At 41.0% G+C, this 26,260-nt stretch overlaps 2 protein-coding genes across 4 annotated transcripts in view; one reads left to right on the top strand and one right to left on the bottom strand.

Annotated features, from left to right (window-relative positions):
- Window positions 1–659: 659 nt before the first annotated feature.
- On the top strand, window positions 660–8,068 carry NOPCHAP1 (NOP protein chaperone 1). Of its 2 annotated transcripts, none has more exons than XM_025462242.3 (4): window positions 660–836; window positions 2,515–2,601; window positions 3,724–3,860; window positions 5,739–8,068. In XM_025462242.3, the coding sequence occupies exons 1-4, from the start codon at window positions 722–724 to the stop codon at window positions 5,964–5,966; spliced, it is 567 nt and encodes a 188-aa protein (XP_025318027.1). In that variant the 5' UTR covers window positions 660–721; the 3' UTR covers window positions 5,967–8,068. The 2 variants fall into 2 exon arrangements, with proteins under 2 accessions (XP_025318027.1, XP_025318030.1); XM_025462245.3 differs by lacking the exon at window positions 660–836 and adding an exon at window positions 1,008–1,243.
- A 1,036-nt stretch (window positions 8,069–9,104) lies between these two features.
- Window positions 9,105–26,260, bottom strand: part of ALDH1L2 (aldehyde dehydrogenase 1 family member L2) — a 69,235-nt gene continuing 52,079 nt past the window's right edge. Inside the window, exons 16-23 of one of the 2 annotated variants that reach the window (XM_025462235.3) lie at window positions 25,515–25,602; window positions 24,954–25,047; window positions 23,531–23,630; window positions 22,831–22,929; window positions 20,676–20,841; window positions 18,834–18,939; window positions 15,566–15,765; window positions 9,105–13,544 (exon numbers count right to left, since the gene is read on the bottom strand). In XM_025462235.3, coding sequence (XP_025318020.1) covers window positions 13,489–13,544; window positions 15,566–15,765; window positions 18,834–18,939; window positions 20,676–20,841; window positions 22,831–22,929; window positions 23,531–23,630; window positions 24,954–25,047; window positions 25,515–25,602 — 909 coding nt within the window. In that variant the 3' untranslated portion in view covers window positions 9,105–13,488. The remainder of the gene's footprint in view (window positions 13,545–15,565; window positions 15,766–18,833; window positions 18,940–20,675; window positions 20,842–22,830; window positions 22,930–23,530; window positions 23,631–24,953; window positions 25,048–25,514; window positions 25,603–26,260) is intronic. The other variant, XM_035695911.2, reaches the window with a different exon arrangement.

Raw genomic sequence — 26,260 nt, 5'->3', positions numbered from 1 at the left:
TTAACAATGTGCCTGACTACAAGGGAGGCGCTGGCATACAAATAAAAAAGGTCCCTTTTTATTCTGAAGAATCTCCAGAGTAGGTTTTAAATAGAAAGAGAGTGAAATCAGCTATTAAGACGCATTAATCGGTGTCTTGCTCGCAGTGCCTACGGACATTTCTCCCATAGGTTCTATAACTTGGATGTAATATAACGGTAAGTGGTTATTATAACAATAAGGGAGGGTTGCTTAATGGATGCAGCTTCAGCTTTGCAAGGTGAAAAAATTCTAGAGATCTGGTACCTAACGATGTAAAATAGTCTAACACTTCTGAAATGTACACTTAAAAATGGTTAAGACGGTAAATTTTATGAGTATTCTTTTCACTACAATCCAAGAATAAGAAAAAATGAGGAGGAGGCGCAGCCCTAGGGTGCCCTGTTGTCCGGATCCTTTGGCTAAAATTGAGTGTTGGCAGCTCTTCCACCCAGCCGCCGAGCCTCAGAAACTCCGCCATTCATTTTCCCCCAGGGCCCAGGGTGGGGTGGCCTCGGAGATTCGCCAGGTGTCGCTGTGGCCGCGGCCGCCCCCGCCCCGCCCTGGCCCCGCCCCCCCCGGCCCTGGCCCCGCCCCCCCCGCCGCCGCGTCTCGCCCACTCGCGGCCCCGGCCCCGCCCCCGCCCGCCCTCCTTCCGGCATCCGGGCCTGGCGGGGCGGGCTCGCAAGGCCGAGTGAGCGGAATGGAGGTCCGCGGCGAGCCCCAGGCCGGCGCCAGCTGCTCGTCGTCCCCGCGGGGACGCTCGGCGGGCCCGGTGTCCAAGGAGCTGCTGACGGCCGGGAGCGGCGGCCGCAGAGGTGACGGCGGGGCGGGGCGGCGGCGGGGCGGCGTGGGTGCGCACGTGCGGCCGGGGGGCGTGTGCCGGGCCGCGGGGGGCCGCCGGGGAGGGGGGGCGCGGGGCCCGCGATGCCGGTTCGGTTCCGCGTGGCGGCGGGCGCCCACTCAGCGGGGCGGCGGCGCGGGTGCAGGCGACTGTTGGGGGTGGACCCCGCGCCGGCACCCGCCGTGCCCACGCCAGCGGCCCCAGGGCCTCGTCTCGCTAGTAGAGGGACGCTTGGCTCTAGGAAGTCACCTAGGACTTCAGCCACGTAGTGGAGAGTGCAGAAGCGTGGATTCGAATCCCAGCTCCGTGATTGATGGCTGTGGAACCACAGAGAGCTGTTTGCATTCTCGATGCTCCACTCTCCACATTTGGAAAATAGAGGTAGCTCTACCTGTTGAATGGGTGTTTCGCTTTGTTCGTTTGTTTTGGTGGAGAAGGGGAAGGGGCCTAAGGTCTTGGGCATACCCTCCGTGAATATTAGCTTGAAGAAGACCCAGAGCATCCCGAATGCCAAAGCTTGTGTAGAGCTTGCTGTGACCCAGGATTTAATGAACTCATTTCATCCTCACAAAAAACCCCGTGCAGAAGGTTCCGTTATCTCTGTTTTATAGATGAGGAAACTGAGTCACAGTGCATCATACAGATGAATAACTTGCTGGAGATCATGTGGCTGAAAAGTGACAAAATTGGGATTCGGATCCAGTCAGTCTGATTGGATTCTTTGGGCTCATCCATTTGCTAGACCCAAAGTGGTGATCAAAGAATATTTGTTAAGCTCTGCTTTGGGGTGCACAGGGCTTTTGTACTTGAGTGAAAAGTTTTTCCAGGTGTTGGAAACAGGGGGATCAAGGCCTAGAGTTTTGGGGCACCTGGGTGGTTCAATGGTTGGTTGAGTGTCTGCCTTTGGCTCTGGTCGTGCTCCCCGGGTACTGGGCTTCCCGCATGGAGCCTGCTTCTCCCCCTGCCAGTGTCTCTTCCTTTCTCTTTGTATGTGTCATGAATAAATAAATAAAATATTAAAAACAAACAAACAAACCTTGAGTTTTGAAAGACAGATCCTGTCCTCTGAGCTCTGATGGACTGAAGAGTTTGTTAATTTGAGGAGTAGTGAGTGATGCGCCTGAATAGGTGCACAGGGGTCAGGGGTGGGGGATACGGTCAGAAGTTCTCCCAAGGGCTCATTTGTCCGGGTTGGACATCTTTAATGAAGGTCCACTAGCAAGACAGGTGTGCTTTATAAATGAACGAATGCTCCAAGAGGTTAATTTGTCCGGTATAACACAGCCAGTAACCATTTCTGGTTTCACTTAACCATTGTACTCTGTACTGCTTCCTCTGCCCCTTTGTTGAAGAAACTCATTGGTCACTGATGGATTTCTGACCCACAGAGGTGCAGGTTAGTTTGCACATATTCCCCAGCATCGGTGTCACATACAGATGTATGAGCCAGGCCTAAGAAAGAGGAGGGGTGGGGGCAGCCCTAGAGACCCAGGGTCGAGTCCTGCATCGGGCTCCCTGCTTGGAGAGCCTCTTTTTCTAAAAATGTGTTGGGGAATGTGGAATGTTCAAGACTTGAGAGCAGTTGTGGCAAGTTTGCGGAAGGGCCCCCATTTCTTGATGCTGCAGTCAATTAATTGTGTGTGTGCTTTCAGGTATATGGGACAGGTTACTTATCCAACCCAAGCCTAACTGCAGAAAAAATGCCACTCTTCAAACAGTTCGGGTAGAGAGGAGTCCCTGTAAGTATATTTTCCTTGCTTTCTTTCTCTTCTCCCCTTCTTTCTCAGGAACCCTCTCTGATGTTAAATTTTGCCCAGTTGAGCAGTAGAGCTCCACAGTGAACCCCAGTCTCGCCAGAGCTGTTCATTGTCCCCCCATGACTGCTCAGGGTCTCAGGAGCTCTGACAGTGTTTTCCATCTGTGGAGTTCCATTTGAGTCTTTTTTTATCTTTTATTTCTTTCCTCGTTGTGATGGCAGTTGTGTGGGGCTTTGTATTACATGACCTTATGTCATTCTCCCAGCAGCCCTCTTTTACAATGAAAGGCCATTTCTTGACCTTCACTACCTTTTTCTTTTCTTCTTCTGTACTCTGGATAGTTCAGTTCTGTATTATGTAGCTGTGTCAGTGGCTTAACAAGTTTTGAGAATTCCTTGTGTGCATAATGTGCTGAGCCTCTTGAGAGCTACAGAAACTAGACATACCTTGTTCATTGATTCCCTGTACTTAGCATAGTATGGTTATCACCCCTGTTTTAACAGATGAGTAAATTGATGTTTTGAATGGTTAGATGAAATTTGCTATTTAGGACACCTGTGGTTGCAAATGACTAAACTCCAGCTCCAAACCTGATACATCTAACTATTAAGCCATACTTTCTCCTTATTCAGTTACTATTGGTCAAAGTGCCAGCCGTCTAGGAATGTACAGTTCTGAGGATATATGAAAGCACAAATAAACATTAAGAAATATTCACTACCTTGTGTAGTCCTGCTTTAAGGATTCAGAAGAGGATGGAGGTTTTTAAAATGGAAGAAATGTGAAAGATTTTTTTTATTATAACTATTGTTACTATTGAATTTGGGAGTGTTTTACAGTAAATCCTGGATTTTAGAAATTGGAGGGGCACCTGGGTGGCTCAGTGGTTGAGCATCTGCCTTCGGCTCAGGACGTGATCCCGGGGTCCTGGATCAAGTCCCACATCAGGTTCCCTGCATGGAGCCTGCTTCTCCCTCTGCCTGTGTCTCTGCCTCTCTCTCTGTGTCTCTCATGAATAAATAAATAAATAAAATCTTTAAAAATAATTGGATGTTTGGCCAAAGACTGACATAAATATTGATAAAGTATATTTTCTTTCCTTAGTGTTGGACCAAGTGCAGACCTTTCTCCCACAGATGGCTCAGGCAAATGAAAAGCTGAGAAAAGAAATGGCAGCTGCATCACCTGGTCGTTTCAATATTGAGGATATTGATGGGGCTCTTGGAAAAGTTATACAAATGGTAATGATGCTTTGTTTTCATTTCATAGGGTAAAATTACCAGTATGCCTCATCATCTTTAAGAGAGAGGACTTTTCCAGTATAATTCCAAGCGTTATTTTTTCCTTCTTGCAGAGTCCGCTCATATTTCCAGTACTGCATGGGGATCTGATCATTTTATGATCAGGGATCTTACAGATCAGTAAGCTTCCCTGAGTGGAGTTTAGGAGTGTAGCAATAGAGAATAGGAGGGCTTTTTCAAGTCAAATAGTACATTTGTTATCTTGAAGCATTAATTTACTAAGTGTTCCAAGTGGGTTGTTTTTTCCTAAAAGAAGTAATCATAACCTGATTCATGGAAAGTATAAAAATAAATGATGCACTTAACAGACTGATTACCTGAGCCACATGCAAAGTCTTCTTCATGTAGCCTCATTTCCTTTTCTACACCAGAGTTCCCTGTATAACACTTGCGTCTGGACAGAGCTGACAGCATGCTTGATAGTAACATCTCATTCATCAGCAGCTCTGGCCTACTCTACCTCCAGAATTTATCCAGATCCAGCTACTCTGTACCGTGTCCCCTGCTGCCACCCTTGGTCCATGTCATCATGGTCTCCTCTGGACTGCTGCAGTGATTTCTCAACAGGTTCCCCTGCTTCGGCCTTTTCTTTCCTATGATCTGTTCTTCACACTATGTGTGGCCTACCCTTCCCATCACACTCCTCATGAGTTCAGAGTCCCTTAAGGGCCCATGGGATCCTGCCTCTAGCTCCATCTGATTTACCTCCCACCTCTTTCCTGTACTCCCGTTCAGTCTCCTTGCTCCAGGTCTTGTCCGTCTTTGTACAAGTCTCTTCCCAGATTTCTGCATCTTCACTCCCTCCCTCTCTTACTAGTGGTCACCCCAGTGGCCCTATTAGAAGCTTATCCTATCGTGCTTTACTTTTCTTCATTTTAACTTGTCCTACACTATACTTTATATGTAGTTTTTCATTATCTTTTTTTCCTGACTAGAACAGAGGTCAGCAAGTATTTTGTATCTGAGGCCAGCTAGTACATACTTTAGGCTTGTCGGCCATACGGTCTCTGTTGTGACTGCTCATTTCTGCCATGTTAGCATGAAAGCAGCTGTAGACGATATGTTTGAATAGGCAGGTTTTATTGACTTACCATATCATTTTCATGGTTCACGAAATATTATCCCTTTGATTTTTTTTTTCCTGCCACTTAAAAATTTTAAAAAACACTCTTAGGGCACCTGGTTTGCTCAGTGGTTGAGCGTCTGCCTTTGGCTCAGGGCGTGTTCCTGGGGTCCCAGGATTGAGTCCCACACCAGGCTCCCCGCAGAGAGCCTGCCTCTCCCTCTGCCTGTGCCTCTGCCTCTCTTTCTGTGTTTCTCATGAATAAATAAATACAATCTTTTAAAAAATAAAATAAATAAATAAACAAACAAACAAACATTCTTAGGTCACAAGCTAAACAAAAACAGATACTGGGCTGGGTTTGGCCTGCAAGCTGTAATTTGCCAATCCGTCTCAAAAATATCAGTGCCACAAAGGCAGGGATTTTGTTGCTGTTCTGGTGGAGTCTCTAAAACCTAGTGTGGTGCCTGGCTCATGTTAGTATTTGTTAATATTTGTTGGATGCATATTGTTGAATGTGTTCAGGTTGTATAGAATTGGGTTGTGGGGGACTTTTTAGACTTGTAGTACCTGTAAACCATCATGGTGGGGGGTGGCAACTGAAAGAAAAAAAAAGGCCATATTGTATTAAAAACATTTCTTGCCCTTTGTGCTTTGATATTTGTCCTTAATGTTGTGGGTTCTTCCCAAGGTGGTTTTTGCAACTTTCTAGGGGACTACCATGAAATAAATTTCTCACGTGGTGCTTTTGGCAGGATGTGGCCTTGTTTGAGATGAATCAATCCAATTCCAAAGAAGAGGACAGTTCAGAAGAGAGTTTACAAGACAGCTCGGAGGACAGCTCAGAATCTGAGGAGGAAGATGATAGCACCGCTTCTGAAGTCACCATAGATAACATTAAGCTTCCTCATTCAGAAGATGGAAAAGGCAAGATTGAGGTTTTGGACAGCCCATCCAGTAAAAAAATAGAAATAGTAAAATAAATGGTCTCAGAAACAGGTGATGTATGCCTGCTTGTTCTGCAGAAAAAGAATAATGGCTTGCTGGTTGTTTTGCATTTCAGATATCTGTGGTGCTTTTATGTATCATTAGATGTATTTTGTTTCTCAGAGAAACAAAAGCTACCTTTTAAAGAGCTGGAATAGGTAGCATTTGAGGATTTTCTATGAGCAGACTGTCTTTGATCTTACACTAAAGAGATTTCATTTAGAAAGCTTAACTGTATGTGTGGTGATGAGTGAATTTGTTTAGCATCTTCGTTCTTTGGCATAGACTTCAGAAATCACAAATTCATTTTTTTTTCACAAATTCATTTTAAAGTAAAAATACAAATCATTTGTTTTTTTAAATTGTCTTGAATAAAACAATCTGGGTTATTTCTTTAGGTCATTATAAAGTCAAATTTATCAATCATCACTGTGGGTTCAATGGGGAAGAAATTTTTAAGAGAAAGAAATTTTTTACAGAGAAAAGAATTACTTATATTCAGCTGCCATCATGTGTATCTACTTTCATTAAAAAACAGAAACGTCCTTGCCAGGTTGAGCCGGAAATTTGGCGCTCTGTGGCTCTGTTGGTGACTCTGCAGCCACTCAGTGTATAGAGAATTTACTGGTTAGAAAAATTCATGCTTTCTTTGTTTTTCCTTCTTTTTCATAAGGCAGATTTTTTGTTTCAGCTATTTAAAACTCTTCTAGATGGTTGCCCACAGTTTAAAACCTCTCAAATATAGAAAATAAGAGACATCATGGAAACAACAGGGTGTGGTACAAAAAAAAATGTAACAGTTGTTTTTTCCCTTTCAAAGGTCAAAATTATCCTGTGCTGCAGGTGCCTTTTTGCCTCATTCTTGACCTTATTAAATTTGTTTCAGATCTCATCTGCCAAGGATTGGCTTTGCTCAGGATATAGGCCTGAGAATTTAAAGGACCATCTCTAAGTAGGTTGAGCTGATGAAATTTGTCCCCTAATGTATTAGGGCTCTCTTTTAACTTTTTTCCTACTCCTCACATTAGCTCGAGACATCTTGTTAGTACTCTGAAATGAACAGATCTGGAAATGAGACTCTTCAGCTGGAAACATTATTGTGCTCTATTTAGTAGCACCAAACATGACTGTGATGTGTTATTGGTGTAAATAGTTAAAGATCAGCTCCTACCAGCTAATATCTTATGCTACGTGCGGGAAGAGTTAGTTGCATTTGTTTGGTTTACTACTTAGCGTGGTGGATAGTACCAACTAGGCTCTGGATAATGTTGTTAAGTGACTTAATGGGTATATGAGGGTATATAGGGAACTTTAAGCCATGGTAGGCTGCTCCAAGCAGTAGGATATGAAGGTGTAACTTCACAGGAAATACATATCCAAGTGGAAATATGCTGAGTGATTGGTGAGAGACCAGTCATTCTAGAAATATGTACTAGTGTATAGAATTTTAATAGTTCCCTCCTGCCATGGCTGTCTTGTGTACCACATCAAGCCTGTCTGTACTGTAAAGGAAGTCAACTAAATTCAAGTCCATTTGTGTTACCACCACTCAGTCATATATAAAAATGTGTTGAGTCACAAATTTCACATTCGCTCCTGCACTTTGCTGTGTACATGTTACACCTTAATTAAAAAGCTGTTTTATTTGTCAACAGTTTGCCCTTCAGTGTATTGGGAAGTAAATCACTGTTGTGCTTTGGTTAGTCTGACCTGTGCTTTTTCTGCCCGGTGCTTGGGTGTGAGACATGGCAGCCGTTTGGACAGGCAGTTCTGTTCCTGCCAAGGTTGAGGAGGGGTACCATCCTTCTGTGGGTCTGTGACAGTTATAAATCAGAAAATCAGGTGCAATGGTCTTTGAGGCAAAAATTTCATTCTGAGTGAATCTCCTGTCCATTCCCACAATATTTTAATTGTGCATTAAATATGGTACTTATAAAAAAAAAAGCCTGCCTTACAAAGTAGCTTGTACCTGTATCCACTACTCTGGAAAGATGGGGGGGGGGGGCGGTTGCTGAATCTTATTTTCACTTGTATTTCCCTCAGCCTAGGATGGGGCCTTTCACTTGATTGAAATGTACAATAAATGTTCACTAAACTACTCTTTCTCTCTTTATGTCAGTAAAGTCATTCATCTTAAACGTCAGTGGTTCTCGATCCTACAGAAACAGACAGGGTAATAATGATCGGTAGACTTTTCCAGAAAGTTTAATGCTGGAATCTTTGTAGTCAACTCCCCATAACCCGGTCATGGGAAAACCCTGCCAGTGGTTGGATTGGGATTGAGCACGTGACACACACTCTCCTAGTGAGGCATAGTAAGCAAAGTCTTGTTATTGTACTTTTGTAAAGGAAAGTATTTTTCATTCCGAAAGAGAGGCCAATGAAGAGGTGGCTCCTTTCTTTAGAGGAAAGGATTGCATATTTTGCCTGGATAGGATTCCTGGGAGTCCTGTCTAGTGGCCGTGACACTGCATTTGTCTTGGACCTGCATGTCCAAGATAGCAAGGTGGAACAAGGGGGCATCATGAAGTCACTGCATAAATAACTCTGCAGATGGAACTGTCACTAGATTTGTGTTGTGACACAGTGAATCTCCTAATTGTTTAAAAAAAAAAAAAAAAACCTTAGGAGATAATTCTGCTTATATTCACTTGGCAGATGAGAAAAGTGGCCTGGAGCTGCTACATTTCCTGACGTCTCACAATAGGTGAGTGGTGAAGCCAGGTTTCTGTGAGCCAGTCACACTGTGGGCCACCAGTTGCTCTGTCACAAGCACAGACCCCAAAGCTTTGGCCTAGCCTCTTCTCTCAGTTTCCCCACATGCAAAATGGGTCATAACCTCTGTCATGGGGTTTTGGTAAGAAATGAATGAGCTGCAACACAGCATGTTGTTTAGATGGAGTTCAGTAAATGTGAGGGATTCCCATGCTGTGGGAATAATGCACAATGGTGGCAAGAATTTGGGGGGAACTTAGTAAGATTATTGATTCTCAGAATTTATCCTGGTTAACAGCATTGTTTACAAATTTCTGCATAAGGTTTATCGCAAAGTTAAAATAGCAAAGACCAACTATGTCCAACATATGTCTGAACGTACACCAATAGAGAACAAGTTGAATTAAAGCCACCAAACATAAGAAGAAGTATGTTTATTGACACAGAAAGATGCCTGCATATTGTTCATTGCAAAAAGCAGGTCAAAGTTATGTACAGTATTTTGCTAATTCTGTAAAAATATATGTTCATAGAAAAATCTGGAACAATCATGGTTCTTTCTGTGTGGAGAGTTGATGGTTGAAACTTACCTTTCTATTTTATGTATTTTTACATAATTAGGTATTATTTAATCATTTTTAAAATCCCCTTGGGTATTAGTTGTGTAATCGTGATGATAATCGCCCCACCACGTCTCATGTCTGAGAATCTCCTTTAGAACAGGTTCCCCTCTACAGCTTTTACGATCCTAGGGGGCAGGTGTGGGGGAACCAGTTTGGCTTCTCACCTTGTCTCTAGGCACTTCCACAGTTGTTGCGGACAATGACAGAAGTTCAATGTGTGCTGCTTTCCACTACTCGGGCCCTGATTAAAGTATTGGCCACAAAAGCCGTCCAGCTTGGTTAAGACCCCCTAATCTGCTTAGAATGCCTGTCCTGCCACTTCATAGCTGTCTGATTTGGGTGGGTTACTTAACGCCTTTCATTTGAAATCAAATATTTATTGAAATTTTTCTACATATTAGGCATTGCAGATGCAGCAAAGCACCTGTTCATGGAGTTTACATTCTGTTGGGGAGAGACTGACGATAAGTAAATCTGCCAGGTTGAGATATGTGCTATGAAAATAATGCAAGTTAAGAAGAATAAATAGTGACAAGGCAGATGAGGTATGAATGTGGGGACGTAGATGCTAGAAAATCTGTCTCTACTGAGATGAGATTGGAGGTGAGATGTGAAGGAAGTGAGGCTGCCAGTCAGGAAGTCATATGTAGGGAAAGAATTGCGAGGAGAGATAATGGGGTGCCGGCACTGACTGGTACTTGTGCTGAATGTGCGCATCCCTACAGTTTGCAATCAGCCTTAATGAGAGCATTTATACACAGAAGTTAGCAATTGCTCTAAGAACTGCCCCCCTCCCCAGAACTATTTGGTAAATAGTTATCAGCACACCACTGAGAAGAAGAACAGTAAGTGCAAAGGCCCTGAGGTAAGAGTTTGCTTGGCCTGAGGAACATCAAGGCAGCCAGGGTGGCTACGCAGAACAAGAGGGAAATTCATAGGAGAGGAAGTCAGAGGCAGCCAGGGGCAAGATCAATAGGACTTCCTAAACCCCAGGAAGTACACTAGATTTTATTCTAACCAAATTGGGGCCATTGGAAGGTTTGAATAGAGGTGTGACAGTGTCTGACTTAAATTTTGAACAGATCTACACAGGGAGAAATCAGGAAGATAGGCTAGGAGACCCGGGCGCTAGCTGGGACTGCGATGGGGCTGGCTCAGTCATGGTGGGGCCAGTAAGAAGAGCCCCTCAACTTAGGTCATTTTTCTCAGATGTTATTAAATAAGGTAGCATTTACCAAGTGTGGTATAGTGTCCAGTACACGAGAGGTCCTCAATACATGAGAGCTGTGGTTACAATGCACCAGAAAAAGTCCAAACCTGGGGGGTGGACAAGGGGCGGTTAGGAAGGCAGATAATTTCAGTACCAGGTGGTAAGTACTATGCTCCCAACAAGTGAGAGCACAGAGGAGAGGCCCTGAAACCGAGCTGCGGATGGGAAGCCACAAAGGGTGTGGGACCAAAAGGTGACTGCTTTAGCAAAGGCAAGTGGAAGAGGATTACAAAGGTCATAGAACCACTTTGAGTGTCCACACCTCCCAGTGCAGGTGACATCAGATCACAGCTTTATTCTTTAGCAAAATAATCTGTGATCTGAAAGAATAGTGATAATCTTTAAAGGAAAATGTTTTTTTCTTAAGCAATCTCTATGCCCAACAGGGGGCTTGAACTCATGACCCCAACATCAAGAGTTGCATGCTCCACCATCTGAGCCAGCCAGGCACCCAGAAGACTGACATTCTAATTATTCCCTGTGTTAATTAAATCACCTGGTGGGCTGTGGCTCATCATGTTCCAATTCAAATTCACTGGCAATTTTTGTGAATTCCACAGAGCCTTGGAGTCTAAGCAGCAGTCAGATATAAAGACTCAAGTCAGTAGGAACTTTAGAACTTGCTATGGAAGAAGGAGTTGCTAATCTCCAAGCATGGGCTTTAGGAGATCTGCAAGTCTTTGTAGAATTAGGCATGTTTGTGGGAATTTGGGTGGTAGGAATAACACAGAGGGATTCCACAGCTTGTATCTGATTCTCAAAGAGCTGTGTGGCTCAAAGATTAAAAACACTGCTACTGAGATATATAGTAGGGGCAAAAATGAGTCCAGAAGAAATGGATGTAGTTTTGTTTGCCATTTTATCAATCATTAAAATATTGGAGGGGCGCCTGGGGGGCTAAGTTGGTGAAGCGTCTGCCTTTGGCTCAGGTCATGATCCCAGGGTCCTGGGATAGAGCTCTCCTGCTCATGGGGAGCCTACTTCTCCCTCTCCTTCTACCTCTCCCCCTGGCTTGTCCGCTGTCTCTCTGTCAAATAAATAAAATGTTTTTTAAAAATTTGGTAAAGTGATATTTTAGTTCACAGAAAATCAGAACACTGCATTTAAAAGTAGTTCCTATGTAATTTAATTCAAATATGAACCATCAGTTTGGACTCAGAGAATATTCATTCCAATTTAGAATGTCAGCTGCACCCAGATCTGATGGTAAATGAACTATTGTAAAATTTAAAAAATGCTTAGAGGCAAAATATGCTCTATTGATCATGCCGGGATCACACCTGGTATTCTTCACTTTCGATGTTTTCTGCCTCTGATTTGGTTGTTTGTTCATTGGTTTCCCACATTCCCTTTATGAGAAGCTGCTGAGTCTCCAAAGTACCAAGGGTTCCCTAAGGGCTCCTTCAAAGTCAGAGATAGGAGTGTTTACTGAAATTTTACTTTAAAAAGAGGAGCAGTAGAAGTCCATTGCTCTGTCTTCCAATGACACTGAGTTTCAGCAGCTCACCTTCTAGTCACATGTGGATGGTGATAATTTACTCACCTGTTTTTGTCTGACAATGATTTTGTGAGTCATGCATGGATTGAACTAATTCCCATTTCTTGGGCACAGACTATGATCCAGACACTTGTGAGGTGTGTTAGCATATCATCCCACTGAATCTTTCCAACATCTAATGAGAGAAGGACTTTATCCTCATTTTATAGATACCAAGGCTCTGAGATAGTAGGTAACTAAGGTGCCTAAGATCACCCAGTAGGTAGAAAAGTGGAAAACAAGATGGTCAACGAAGAACAAATGAGCTGCAGAAAGAAAAGCAATCCTTTTCCTTGTACCATTGCCATTTTTCATTATATATGGCATTTTCCAGAGCTGCTGCATCAGGCCCCATGTCAGAACAATGGAGTATAGGAATCAGTGAGTCCTGAAAAGGACTGTAGGGAAATTCATTCATCTAGTTAGATTATCTCGATGTATTTTTAAAACAGTGATGGGGGAAACAAAGTTAACTTTTCTTGAGTACCCTGAACAAAGCATAATGCAAGGTACTTATATTATTGCACTGACTCCTCAAAATAAGGCTCCTGAGGAAGGCATTTGACAGATAAGGAAACAGGCTGGGAGAAGTTGAGTAGATTTCCCCAAGTCACATGGCAAGATGGCAAGATATGAACCAAGCTCACCCTCCAAAGGCTATTTACATTCTATATCATATTGTAAAATTCACTTTTTAAAAGCTCTTTATTAGAATGTAAGCTATTTGAGTCCAGAGACAATGTCACTATGTCCTGGCTACTCCTCAGAACACTACCTAGTACCTCACACCTAGCAAGTACTCGAGCACTGTTTTGGGTTACTCATTCTCAGTGGGCTGAAAAATAGAACATCAAAAGGCACAAAGATGTATCTTATTTCCAAATATGAAAAAAAAAAAGGAATTTACTTCACATTCCTTATAGGATATACGTTCCTTGAGAGCAAAATTATAGAAAACCTTTTTAATAGCCCCATAGGTATAGTTCAGAGGTTACAACCTACACATAGTATGCAAAGTATCCCCCAAACCCACCTTGTGTATTATAACCACCTGATCCTGACATTTTTCAAGATGAACAACAATGGCTAGATTAGTCTTAGGAGAAAAAGCAACTTGGCAGTTTAGAAATATGCGGGGTATACAACACAGTCAAAACCCAACCACTTCAAATAGTTTTAAGGTAGAAAAGGTGCATCAGAATACACAGGCACAGGTGAAAATGCTTGATGTGGCCTGACCCCCTTTAGGGTCCACGTGTGCAGCATCGGCTCGTGGTAGATCCACCTTCCCTCCGCACACCCAGGCTTCCTACGTGTGTGGAGGGATCGGGAGTGGTGCTGTCGGCCGAGGATTTCTCAGGGATGGCACAGCTCTAGTATTCCAATGTCACCGTCTTGGTTTTGAGGTATTCGTTTAGAGCTTCCTCACCTGAGGAAACAGAAAAGTGGTTCATGGACAAGTGGATGCGATGTCACCAGACTTTGGATACAGATATCGGGTTATAGGTCTCAAACTAAAGTTCATGCGTGCCACCTGCAGACCTTGTGAAACTGCATGTTCTGATTAAATCCAGCTCAGGCCCTGGGATTATGGGTTTGTAACCATCAAGCGATGAGGCAGGTGCTCGTGGTCCACGGACCCCACTTGGAGGAGGAAGAGCTTAGACCACCTAACAGGTCTTCTGAGGAATGTGCTGACTTGCTCGGTCTGCACCAGAAAACTTTCTCCCTTATTTCCCTGCCTGATGACTCTTCATCTCTATCCTTTGCCCATTTAGGCTGAACAAAGTGACCAAGATACTGTCCTTTGCATTATATTAAATAAAGCAAAACTGAGCAGAAGAAAGTTGGAGACTCTTTGATGTAATCTTATTTTAAGGATAAGGATCACACAGTATCTGATTTAGATAGAATAGAGTATATCCAGGCTGAAAAGTAAGTAGGTTTGCCTTTCTGTTTCCATTCTATCTTGAGCTCATGCAAATCATTGATTTCTATGTCAGTGAATAATACTGGTGCAACTAATGAATACGTGATCCTGAAAGTCGAGCTAAAACATAGGTTCTTGGGGCGCCTGGGTGGCCCAGTGGTTTAGCGCCTGCCTTCGGCCCAGGGCATCATCCGGGAGACCGGGGATTGAATCCCACATCAGACTCCCTGCATGGAGCCTGCTTCTCCCTCTGCCTGTGTCTTCTCCCTCTCTCGCTCTGTGTATCTTATGAATAAATAAATAAAATCTAAAAAACAAAACAAAACAAAACAAAACCACTCCTGATCCCAGGTCACACCCCAAACCAATTAGCATCTTTGTATTTCTTAAAACTCCCAAGGGACTCTAATCCAATGTACAGCTAAGGCTGGGAACCCCCTGGGTTTAGGGAGTTTAAAATTGGGAGAAAAAGAAACTATTTAGGCAAATTTTATTGTTCTATAATAAACACTATTTACCTTCAATTCAATGGAATTTAAAATGAGAACTCCTTTTATAGCTGCAAATATATTATTACCAAAAGTCACTGGGAAAGAGAAAATGTAGAAATACCCCCATGTTAACCAAATTTATATGAGTGGACTATAATTTCAGTATGCCACGAACATTTCAGTTTTTGAAATGCCATGCTAGACTGGCTGTGGGGAAAAAGAACGGGCTCTGCAGCCAGAATGTCTGGCTTGGGATTCTCTTCTCAAGCAGTGGCTAGCTGTGTAACTTTGGGCAAGTTACCCAACCTCTCTGAGCCCCAACATCCCCATTTATAAAATAAGTATATAAGAGCACTTCCTTCCCAGGGCTATTGTGAGGATTGCTTGTGCTCTTACAGAGCAAGTAGGTAGCCTAAGATCTGCTCTGATACTTAGTGTTCAAGTGATCTGTTACTTGAAATGTGATGGGGTCATTGCCCACAAAGAATTTTCTTTTGGACTTTCTGTGACTCTAAATCTGACTTTCCAGACTACCAGGAAACTCTGCCAGTTGCAGTATTGATTCTGAAAGACTGCCAGGCAGCTCGCAGACAAGATTTATTCTTGGAGCTGCTTGTTGCCTTCTAGTCCCCGACTTCACAACCCCCCCCCCCGCCCCCCGTTTCCCTTTCTTGGTTCTACTCAGTCTCACGAAAGCTAAACCAAGTGCATGCTGAATGTCGGGTAAAAATACCAAGCCTATTTTAGCTAACAGATATTGCCAAAGTTTCCTTTTCCCTTCAACATTAATCTTATTTTCAAAAACACTTTTGCACACCATGTGGGTACTTTCCTGTCTGTACATTAGCTGAAAATGTTTAATGTTAACACACAACTGGTACCCATAGAAACCCAGATCCACTGGCCGTGCAGGAAACATCGTTGGAAACAAGATACAAGCATTGCTAGGAACATAAAGCGGCTTTCTCGGGAACACAGCAAGCGAAGGGATCGAAGGGATCATGCCCTGGAAAAGCAGAGCATACGTACCTAAGTCTTTTCCGAAGCCCGATTGTTTAACTCCACCGAAAGGGGCTGCCACATCCGTCTTGTTGTACGTGTTAACAAAAACAGTTCCTGCTTCGAGTTTTTCGCTCACATACATGGCTTTATTGATGTCTCTTGTAAAAACCCCTGAGGCCAGACCATACTCTGTATTATTTGCTCGCTGTAACACTCCATCGATGTCCCTAAAAGATATTTTTAGGAAGACAAAACTTCATTGAATGTAAAGCAAGACATTCTGATTTTATGTTCTAATATTTTCCCCCTACATGCTAGGAACAGAAAAATACTACTGCCAACTGGCTTGCATTTTTATAAATGAAATATTCCAAGCTTACACCAAAAGAAACTCCCAGTGAGACATTATAGCTCTGGTATTATACTTTTCATACACATCATGCAACATCTTTTTAAAATCTGATCTGAAGCCATCTTTTTCATTTTTCTTGTTGGTTCTCCTTCCTGACTTCCCACCTCCTTCCCTCTCCCTTGAGTCCCACGTCTAGATATATTTTCAGAGTATTCCCCTTTCTTTCCCTCCCTGTCTCCAGAGTTTGCATACAGTTCAAGGCTCATCCATTTAGTACCTCGCCCTGAAGCCTTCCCAGCTCCCACCAGTGCCCTGGAGGAGGCAGTAGGGTGTAGTGGCTCTGAGAGGGCTCTGCAGCCAGGCTAACTAGGTGACCTTGGGCAAATGACCTCATCTCCACCTGTCTTTGTTTATTGCAAAACATAGCAGTAATAGTGAAAGGACCTTTCCTGTTGTCATGAGGATTAAGTGACCTAATAATGCCTGGAACACAGTAAATGCTCAATAAAAGCCATAATCAGGGAGCACATATTCCTCCAAACTCAGTATTTTGGTTTAACTCTTTGTGTATTTGTGGTTTGCCTTCCAACTACACTGGAAGCTCCCTGAGGGCAGGGATGACCTCTTATTCTTCTTTATACCATGGTGTTAGATCATCAAATGAGAGTGAATTCAATTAATACAATTCAATAAAAGGAAATAAAAAGTATCCCTTAAATCATGCTTTCCCAGGAGGCCTGGGTGGCTCAGTGGTTGAGCGTCTGCCTTTGGCTCAGGGTGTGATCCTGGGGTCCTGGGATCGAGTCCCCCATAGGGCTCCCTGCAGGGTGCCTGCTTCTCCCTCTACCTGTGTCTCTGCCTCTCTCTGCGTCTCTCATGAATAAATAAACAAAATCTTTTTTTAATTTTTTTTAATTTTTATTTATTTATGACAGTCACACAGAGAGATTGGCAGAGACATAGGCAGAGGGAGAAGCAGGCTCCATGCACCGGGAACCCGACATGGGATTCAATCCCAGGTCTCCAGTATCGTGCCCTGGGCCAAAGGCAGGCGCTAAACCGCCGCGCCACCCAGGGATCCCTAAATAAACAAAATCTTTAAAAAAGAAATCATGCTTTCCCTGGCTTTCAACTCAGTGTGGGTGCACTCCCAAGTAAGCGGAAGATGTAACCCTGCTCATCTCTCGGTTAGGTCCAGGTCCATGTCTGTCATGGTACGAGTATCTCATCTTTATGAGTGGCATCCTAATGTGTAAAGCTGTGTGAATGTTCTACAGCATGGCCAGTGAATGCAAGCCAACTATTTCATCTGGCACTCTGGCAAAGAAACAGAATGTGTCTCTGAATTCATCGTGCTGAATTTTTTGAGAGACGGCACAGTCTTCAATGTGGTGGCTTTTGAAGGGATTTTCCAAGGCAATCCTGACAATACACAATTTTAAACTTGCACAAGAAATTTGGAACTGAACCTAGGGTGATTTGAGGCTCTGCTAAAACTCTCACACTTCTTGATGCATTGCATATGGTAGGGACCCAGATATTTATTGACCAGCCTAATGGAGAAAGATGGCTTTATGCCATTACTTGTCGGGGACTATGAGATGACACAGCTTCATAGGATATCTTGTCTACTTCTAGGATAATAACAAACACAGCGATGACAACAGCACCAATAGCAAACATGACTTATTTAATACTGAGAATGACATAAAAGGATAGATGCTATTAATCACTCAATTTCACAATAAAGAAAAGGCTCAGGCTGGCCCAAGCCCATAGAGGTAGTTGGGTGCAGTGAAGAGTGCAGACTCTACCCAACATGGCTGCCTTTGGCCCTCTGTGGTTAATTGTCCATTTCCTTGTCTGTCTCCCTCATTAGATGGTAAACTTCTCAAAGACAGGAACTGTGACCTATCTCAATTGATATCCTACAAACGTGGCTTCTAAAATCTGCATGTTTAACACAAAGACTGTCTTATGGGGGGACTTTATGAGGTAAAGGTTAATAGGGCATCCTTGGATGAGTGTGTGAAAAGGTTGCTCACTATAGTTTGGTATCCCCAAATATGTCTTAGAATATGTCTATCAAAGACAAAAAGCCCTCTGAACTCTGTATTCTGTTTTTTTCCACCTTCTCATTGGTTGAAGGAAAATTCAAGCCAGAATTCTGAAGAATTTTACCCAGTATACCATGAGAGTCTATTGTATTAAATATTCTAATTTTTTAATTTTTTTAAAGATTTTATTTATTTATTCATAGAGACAGAGAGAGGGAGAGGCAGAGACACAGGCAGAGGAAGAAGCAGGCATCATACAGAGAGCCTGACGTGGGACTCGATCCAGGGTCTCCAGGATCACGCCCTGATCTACAGGCGGCGCTAAACTGCTGCGCCACTGGGGCTGCCCTGTATTAAATATTCTTGTGTGAACTCAGTTAACATATGACCCTCTCTCATGTGCTAAACACTTTGGAAAGTTCTCTGCACTATGATGAACCGTCATTAATAGCTGGTTATATGATGATTGTGAATATTTCTATTAGAGTTGAATATTAGGCTTTCTGGGGCATAAGCTCCAGTGAAGGCAACACTTCTTCCTTGAGAAAATCACATTTCACAGATGTTGCCTTCCCTAGGAATGTAAATGTGAAAACCAGTTCTGTTATTCCTATTTATCTTGAGAGGCATTTCAAGTGTTGGTTGTACAAAAACTAAATTTAGTTAGCTAAAGTTCCATACTGCCAGCCATTAATTTAAGCTATGAAGCAGAAATCTATAACCAGTCCACACTGGTTAGCCTTCTCTTCTAATTATTTAAGTCAATTATTGTTATATAATTGAGATTCCATATTCATTGATTTCTACAGTCTGTATATAGCACAATGGCAGAAGAAAAAAACACTTATCAAGTCAAAACCTGTTAAATTGTGCCTGAAGAACATACCCATTTTGGAACTTAGAAATGACCATAATAGGCCCAAATGACTCCTCTTTGGCAAGATACATGTGGTCTTCCACATCTGTGAACACAGTTGGCTCCATAAAAAAGCCTATTTGAAAAACAGACAAGATCATCAATTATAGGGTAATTAATTTTTAATTAATAGTTCTCTCATTTAATTACAGCATAATTTTTTTCCTTCCCTTCTGGGTCAGTAAAGCCAAGACAACTTTCATTTTCCTATTTGGCATTAGCATTCCTAGGCTCTTGTTTTTTTATCTGTTTATTACAGAAATTTCAAACATATGTCAAAGTAGTGAAAGTAGTATAACAAATCATAAAATAAATACTCTTATTTTGCTTTATTTGATTCATTTTTTCCTTGTTGAAATAATTGAAAGCAAATTCCAGAGCTTATAACTTTTACCTCCTGTATTTCAGTATAAATCTGTGAAAAATAAGATATTTTCTTCCATACCACAATCGTTACCACATTTAACAAAATTAGTGTTAATTCCTTCTTCGTGATTTATATTTCCATTTTTTCCTCAAAAGTATCTTTTTTTATAGTTGACTGGTTTGATTCAAGATTCAAATAAATTCTATACATTGCGTTCACTTGCTAGATCTAAGTGTCCTTCAATCTAGAACATTTCACCTCTAATTTTTCATGCCATTGGCTTGTTCAACAGACTGAGTCAGTTGTCCTCCAGAACATATTGCATTTAGATTTGTCTTTGTGTCCTTGGGATGATATTTAATTTGTTCCCCTATCCCTTTTATTTCTTGTAAATGGAAATTTTAACTTAAAGACACAATTAGATTCAGGTTAAACATTTTTGGTGAGAATACCACACAGGTGATGCTGTGTACTACACATTGCATCCCTTAGGAGACACCTCCTGCCTAGCTATCCTGCTTTCACTGTTGCTTAGACTGACCAGTGGCTCCAAGCTGTGACAACTTCACCTCTCCATTGTAAAATTGTGTTTTTCTCCTTGAGAATGGCAAGCAATCTTGGGGGAGAAACTTTGGTACCTTGCACATACTCAGATCCCCATCAACCTCTCTCCCAATAACTTTAGCCTCCCTTGATGATAACTGCCTGAATCAATCATTTCATTCAGTTAGGAGTACAAAGTGCTGATTTTTTCTGTGCCATCATTCTTTTTCTACATTAATTAGCAGGAATTCTTCTGTTAAAAAAAAAAAAGTCTCCTTTATCAGCCAGTTTACCCAGAAATTCAGTTTATACAGAAGACACAGATAAATGTTAAATTTTCCCCCTTCTAATTATCATTTTTTAGAGTAAGCTATTGGAGCACAATCCCCCTACAGTATTGAAAAATGGTTTTTTTAAGTTGTTGTTTGTTTTTCTCTCCTTTGGGGTATCATGACATTGAGTCATTCACATATTTCAGTAACAGGTATGGCTTTAGACAATAGGAATTAATCCTCCCAGGCTATTCTGGCTATGATTAAATCTCACAGCTCCAGGAGTCAAGGTCACCAGCACCAGAATGACACAGTTGTCCATTAGACCTCTTACTGGACCGCCATGTAAGGACCAGTTATGTCCATTCTGTGATTTGATTTCCACAGCCCTCTAAAGTAGGGTGCCCACATTTCATCCCATGTTACACAGGAGGAAACTGAGGCTCAGAAAAATTGTCATGTGCAACGTACCACAGCATATAAGTGGCCAAGTAGTATCTAGAAAAGAATTCTTGTGACCATAACATAAGTGCTATGATTTACTTTTAAGGCAAGATGGAGCTGCAGTGGAAACCATTACCATCCAATCAGAACCAGAGCCCAGCACGCCTCCTGCAGAGGTGATCTTACCTGGCCTGCACACTTGTCTTCCCCCATACACCAAGGTGGCCCCTTCCTTCACTCCAGCTTCACAGTATTGCAGAAGCTTTTCCAGATGGGCCTGATGGTTTTGGGGCCCGTGATCTGTAGATCTGTCAAGTGGATCACCAATTTTCATCTTTTTAATTTCTTCTACCTGTTTGTCACCCAGTTCACAAAACACAATTGACTGTTAATAATAATAACAACGGATACCCCTGGCTGAGCTTCTCAGTGTGGTGGGTGCTGTCTAAGCTGTCAAAAGATGTCTTTTAGTCTTCATGGGAGCACTGGAGGCGGGCATTTACTATTTCCATCTTACAGAGGGAGAAACGGGGTTTAGACAGGCCCAGTGACTTAGCACACACAACCACTAAACACAGGAGAGTCTTCCTGACTTGAAAGCCCACGCTGTTAAATCACTGAGTTCTAAGAGACCATAACCTATGTATGTGACATACAAATGATCCTGAGTGTTAATCCATTAAAATGGCAAACCTGATGTTCTGGAATTTTTATTACTATAGCACCCTTGTACTCCTCAGGACAGAAGAATTTCCAAAATGGCCACATGGTTATCTTTTTTATCTCCCCTGCTGTGTCAGCCTGCTCTTGTGAAATGTTCATGGTATAGCACGCCAGAGGAATTGCTAGAATGTTCTGGTGAAAAGCTGTGTTCAAAAGCAGTGTGCATCACTGACATCTCTTAATGATCATCCCTGTGCGCCTCACTTAATCTACTTGTGCATTTTCTAATGTTAAGTCCAATTCCAGTAAGAAGAAAGAATGAGAGTTACCACGACCCAGCAGGGCCGTGAATTTGAATTTGGGCTGGGTGAAAATCCCTTGGTGAGTGCTCAAGAAATAGCTGCTGAATGAGTGACTGAATACAACTTGTGTGTGTGCAAAACATGTGTATTGATGGACTGATAGGGTCGACTCTTGACATTCCTGAACTCAGCATTTGAAATGCCCACATGTTGAAGTTGTGAAAACCCTGTGATTCGTATTTTAATGAGGCACAAATAGAATTAGAGGGATGTTCGGGAGGTAGCCACTGCCCACCATCTGGCCTTTCACATGTCTTCTGTGTTTTCCATTCTCATGAAGAAAGAATGCCTTTGTTTCTTGGAATGGGGAAGGAGAATTGACTCTGAAAAAAAGAAGCTGGTTGCTGGTTTTTCAAATATAAACAAATTCGTGATTATTGTTATAATAATGGCATAGTTTATTATAGTTCAGTTTATTTTAGTGCCACAGAATTCATCTTAATAGTTCTATAAATGGCTTTTGGTATCATATTTATAGAATCATGACCATTCTATAGGAGAGATGTATGTATGTATGTGTGTAGGTATGTATATATGTATACATCTATCTATATATCTATTTTAGTGGAGGAAATGATATACCGATCTGTTAACTGTGTATTGAGGATTTGCAAGGATCTAGTGGTATATCTCTCCTAGTCAATTTAGGAATTTACAAAAATCTAGGAGAATCTCTCCCACAAGTGTCAAGGATATAATTTACTATAAATATAGAGCAAGGCATAGGTAATAAAATCTCTTAGGGTTGGTTATTTTTAATGGAAACATACTTTTTTACTATGAAATATTAAGAATAATATGAGTAGATGATATAATGAAATGCCATGTTCTCATCACCCAGCTTCAACAATTACCAACTCATGGCAAATTTTATTTTTTTTTTTTTTTTTTTTTTTTTCTTTTTTTTTTTTTTTTTTTTTTTTTTTTTTTTTTTTCATGGCAAATTTTATTTCCTCACTTACTTCCTCCCCTTCTGGGTTATTTTGAAGCAAAGTCTAGACATCATATAATTTCATCTGTAAATCTATCAGAAGGTAGCCCTAAAAGATAAGGACTGTTGTTTAATATATAAATATTTATTAATTATATATTATTGTATTTATTTATATTATATATAAACAATATAACATGTAATACTTATATACAAATGATATATAATAAATAAACATATAATATATATTAAAAATATATATTGTGTATGCATATACACACACCACAGTACTAATATCACACCTAAAACTTCATCAGTAATGCCAGAAGCCCTTTTCAATAAAAGCAGCTTCTAAACAGCTAGAATAAATGTGAAGATGTCTTACCACTTTTGTCACAAATTCATCGTGGATGGATTCTTCCACAAACAAACGCCCAGCTGCAATACAATTCTCTCCTTTGTTGAAAAATACTGCCCCCATGCCCTTCAGCAGCAGGAGAGAAAATATTAACAGTACTTTGAATTGTCATAAAATCACACACACCAAAAATTAGGTGTTATTGGGAGACAGAAGACAAACAGAGAAGTCAGAAAAACAATGCCTTGGCCTAGCTAGTGATGAGAACTGCTTAGAGACACTTAGAGTTTTGATCTAGTATGTTTTTAGGGATTTTTGTTTCTGCTTTACCCTTTTTGGTCCAGAGGTACTTCAATGTGTATGACAATAAGGCACACCACTGAGGACAAATTTTGTGTTGTAAGAAAATCTGCATTGTTCTATACATTTAAATATAATACTTGTATACCAAATTTTGCTTTTAAAATCTTGACATCAGTTTGTATAAATCATGAATGTTTAGAAAGAGTATCCTGTCCTTTAAGTTTTAAAAACACTGTAATGATACAAATTATAAAGATATTATTTTAAAAATCAAGTGCTTTAAGAAGTCCTAAATCTAAGCATCAAGAGAGTGGTTTCTACTTATGACCAGACAAAACCAAATCTCACACTGAGATTTCTGTTAAAGAGATGAGATGTGTTTTAGGAGTAGGCATCTATTTGGTGGGATTGGACCCACTCTTACCATTCGCACAGCCTTGTCAAGTTCACAGTCGTTGAATATTATAAGTGGGGATTTGCCACCAAGTTCAAGGGAAACTTTCTTCAAGTTGCTCACAGCACAGCTAGAGGAAAATAAATGGGAAATGAGCATTCTCTCTTGCATGTGCTTTTTTAGCTATAAATTACCAGTTAGCATGGAAAACATAGCTGAACCTCAGAAATATTGAGAAATGTATTCAAAGACAAAACAGGAATGGTAGAATGGGGGTAGCTGCTGAAGCCTGGTGATGCACATGGGAGTTCATTATACTATTCTGTGTGCTTTGTATATATTAGAAATTTCCCATAATAAAATGTGTTCTTTTAAAATTCTGTAGTCAAATATTTATAGATCCTCTAGATAAATTCAGATTCTTTAGGCATAAGAATTTTGGTTACATAAAGGCCTGGTAAGGAATTTAACCTCTAACCCACATTCCTGGAACATTAGGGAAATAAAATATCAATTTTTAGAAGCATATTATTTTCCCCTACTCATAATAGTATTGTTATTTAAAACATTGAAAAAATACCCCCAAAAATTCAGAAAGAAAGAAAAAAAAATCACAAAATTCTATTCCATGTCTCAGTGTCCATTGTTTTTACCATTTTGACATACTTATTTCCGGTCCATTATCAACCATGGCCTTTGCCTTATTTAAAATGGGTTGGGATTACCTAATATATACAATTTTATACCTTATTTTTCCATTTATCTTTTATTTATTTATTTATTTTTAAAAAGATTTTATTTATTTATTCATGAGAGACACACACAGAGAGAGGCAGAGACACAGACAGAGGGAGAAGCAGGCTCCATGTAGGGAGCCTGATGTGGGACTTGATCCTGGAACTCCGGGATCATACCCTGGGCCGAAGGCTGAGCCACCCTGGGATCCCTCCATTTATCTCTTAACAACATTTTTCAGTGTTATTAAAAATTCTCCAGGAACATGATGACATAGCACTCCATTACACTAACACATTGCCTTATTTTGGACATTTAGACTGTTGGCAATCTTTTAAAAAATGAATGTTACTGCTCTTTAGGAATTCATTTTATAAAGAAGTCATATTTGTCATTTATGTCTTGGTTTCTTACTTATGCTCCAAAACCAATTTGGGCCACAGCATTAGTATAGAAAATCTTTTTTGTGCTGGATTGTCATAGCTACCAGTAGGGTGTAGAATTTCAGTATGCCTCTAGTTTTATTGATGGGCTTTATGCTTTGGAAATATTTTATTATATGAAAGTATTTCAATACCCTGCAATGATAAGTAGATTTCTCTCTTAAATCTGATGTGGGTTTTCTCCCTGCAAACATACTCTGTGTGAAAAAGTAAAAAGGAAAAGGGAAACCTAGTTTACTAGGATGTGCAGCAAATCAACACACTAAAACCAATACCTCTTCATGATCTGTTTGCCGATAGCAGTGGACCCAGTGAAGCCAAGTTTGCGGATATGAGGATGTTCAGAAAGGCGTTGCCCGGCTACACCACCTGTAGAACCAGGGAATAAAACGTGAATTAAAACATTTCTCAAACTCTTATGGTGTGAGTGGCTTTGGATTCATTGGAATGGATTTCTAAACTCTCTTCATTTGCATTTTCTGGATTAATTACAAATTGACAAAAGTCTAAATAATGTCCTCCATGCAATTATCAGCCCCCAAAAGATGGGTAAGCCCTGGTTTTTCATCTTCCAAAATAATTTTTAAAAGTTGAAACGGGTAGTTTTAATTGCTGTACAATTTCTGCTCCTCTCACCCTACTCACCCTACTCACCTCATCCATTATATTTCTACTTTAAGATTTTTATTTATCCTTCAGTTAACTGTTTGGTTAACTGTATTTAGTTTTAATATACTGTAGTTATAAGTCGGGACAAGATTCCAGTGGGAAAATAGCCACTCAGCTGCTCCTGTACCACTCATTATTACAGCCAAGTGGGTCCTTTGATGGCTTACCTGAGCCTGGAATGATGTTGATTACACCCTTTGGAAAGCCTGCTTTCGAAGAGAGCTCAGCAAACTTCAAAGCAGTCAAGGGTGTGACCTGAGCAGAAGCAGACCACAATTATCTTCTTCAGACTCTGTCTTGTCCTGTAGATCAGTACCCTGCTCTTCCTTTCTGGTCATACTCCATTCATTTTATTTTTTCTTTTATTTGGACATTTGGACATAATTTCAGACTTACAGCAAAGTTGCAAAAATAGTACAAAGAATTCTTATATATCCATCACCCAGATTTCTCAAATGTTAACATTTTGCTACATTTGCTTTATCCTCTATTTCTCTTTATTTTTCTCTCAACTGTATAAGAGTAAGATATAGACATGCCTGCCCCTTTATTTGTAAATAATTTTGGGTGCATTTTGTAAAAACAAAGAATTCCTGTGTGTAACCATATACAATGATCAAAACCAGGAAATTAACAACTCACAGGAAAATCTAATTTACAGACTTAACTAAGTCATCACCAAGTGTACCAAAAATGTGCATTATAGCAAAAGGAAATCCAAGATCATACATTGCGTTGTCATGTCTGTAGTCTCCTTTAATCTAGGAGAGTTTCTGAGTTTTTTTTTTTTTATCCATTACACTGACATTTTTGATAAGCACAGGCTAGTAATTTTGGACAATGTCCCTTTGTCTGGATTTGTCTGCTGTTTCCTCATGACTTAATTTTGGTTGTGCACTTGTTCATATGCAAG

This window comes from Canis lupus, chromosome 10, assembly GCF_003254725.2.
Source record: "Canis lupus dingo isolate Sandy chromosome 10, ASM325472v2, whole genome shotgun sequence".
NCBI classification, from domain to species: Eukaryota; Metazoa; Chordata; class Mammalia; order Carnivora; family Canidae; genus Canis; species Canis lupus.
Note: the sequence above shows the minus strand (reverse complement) of the source record. Positions and strands in the feature narration are given on the sequence as shown.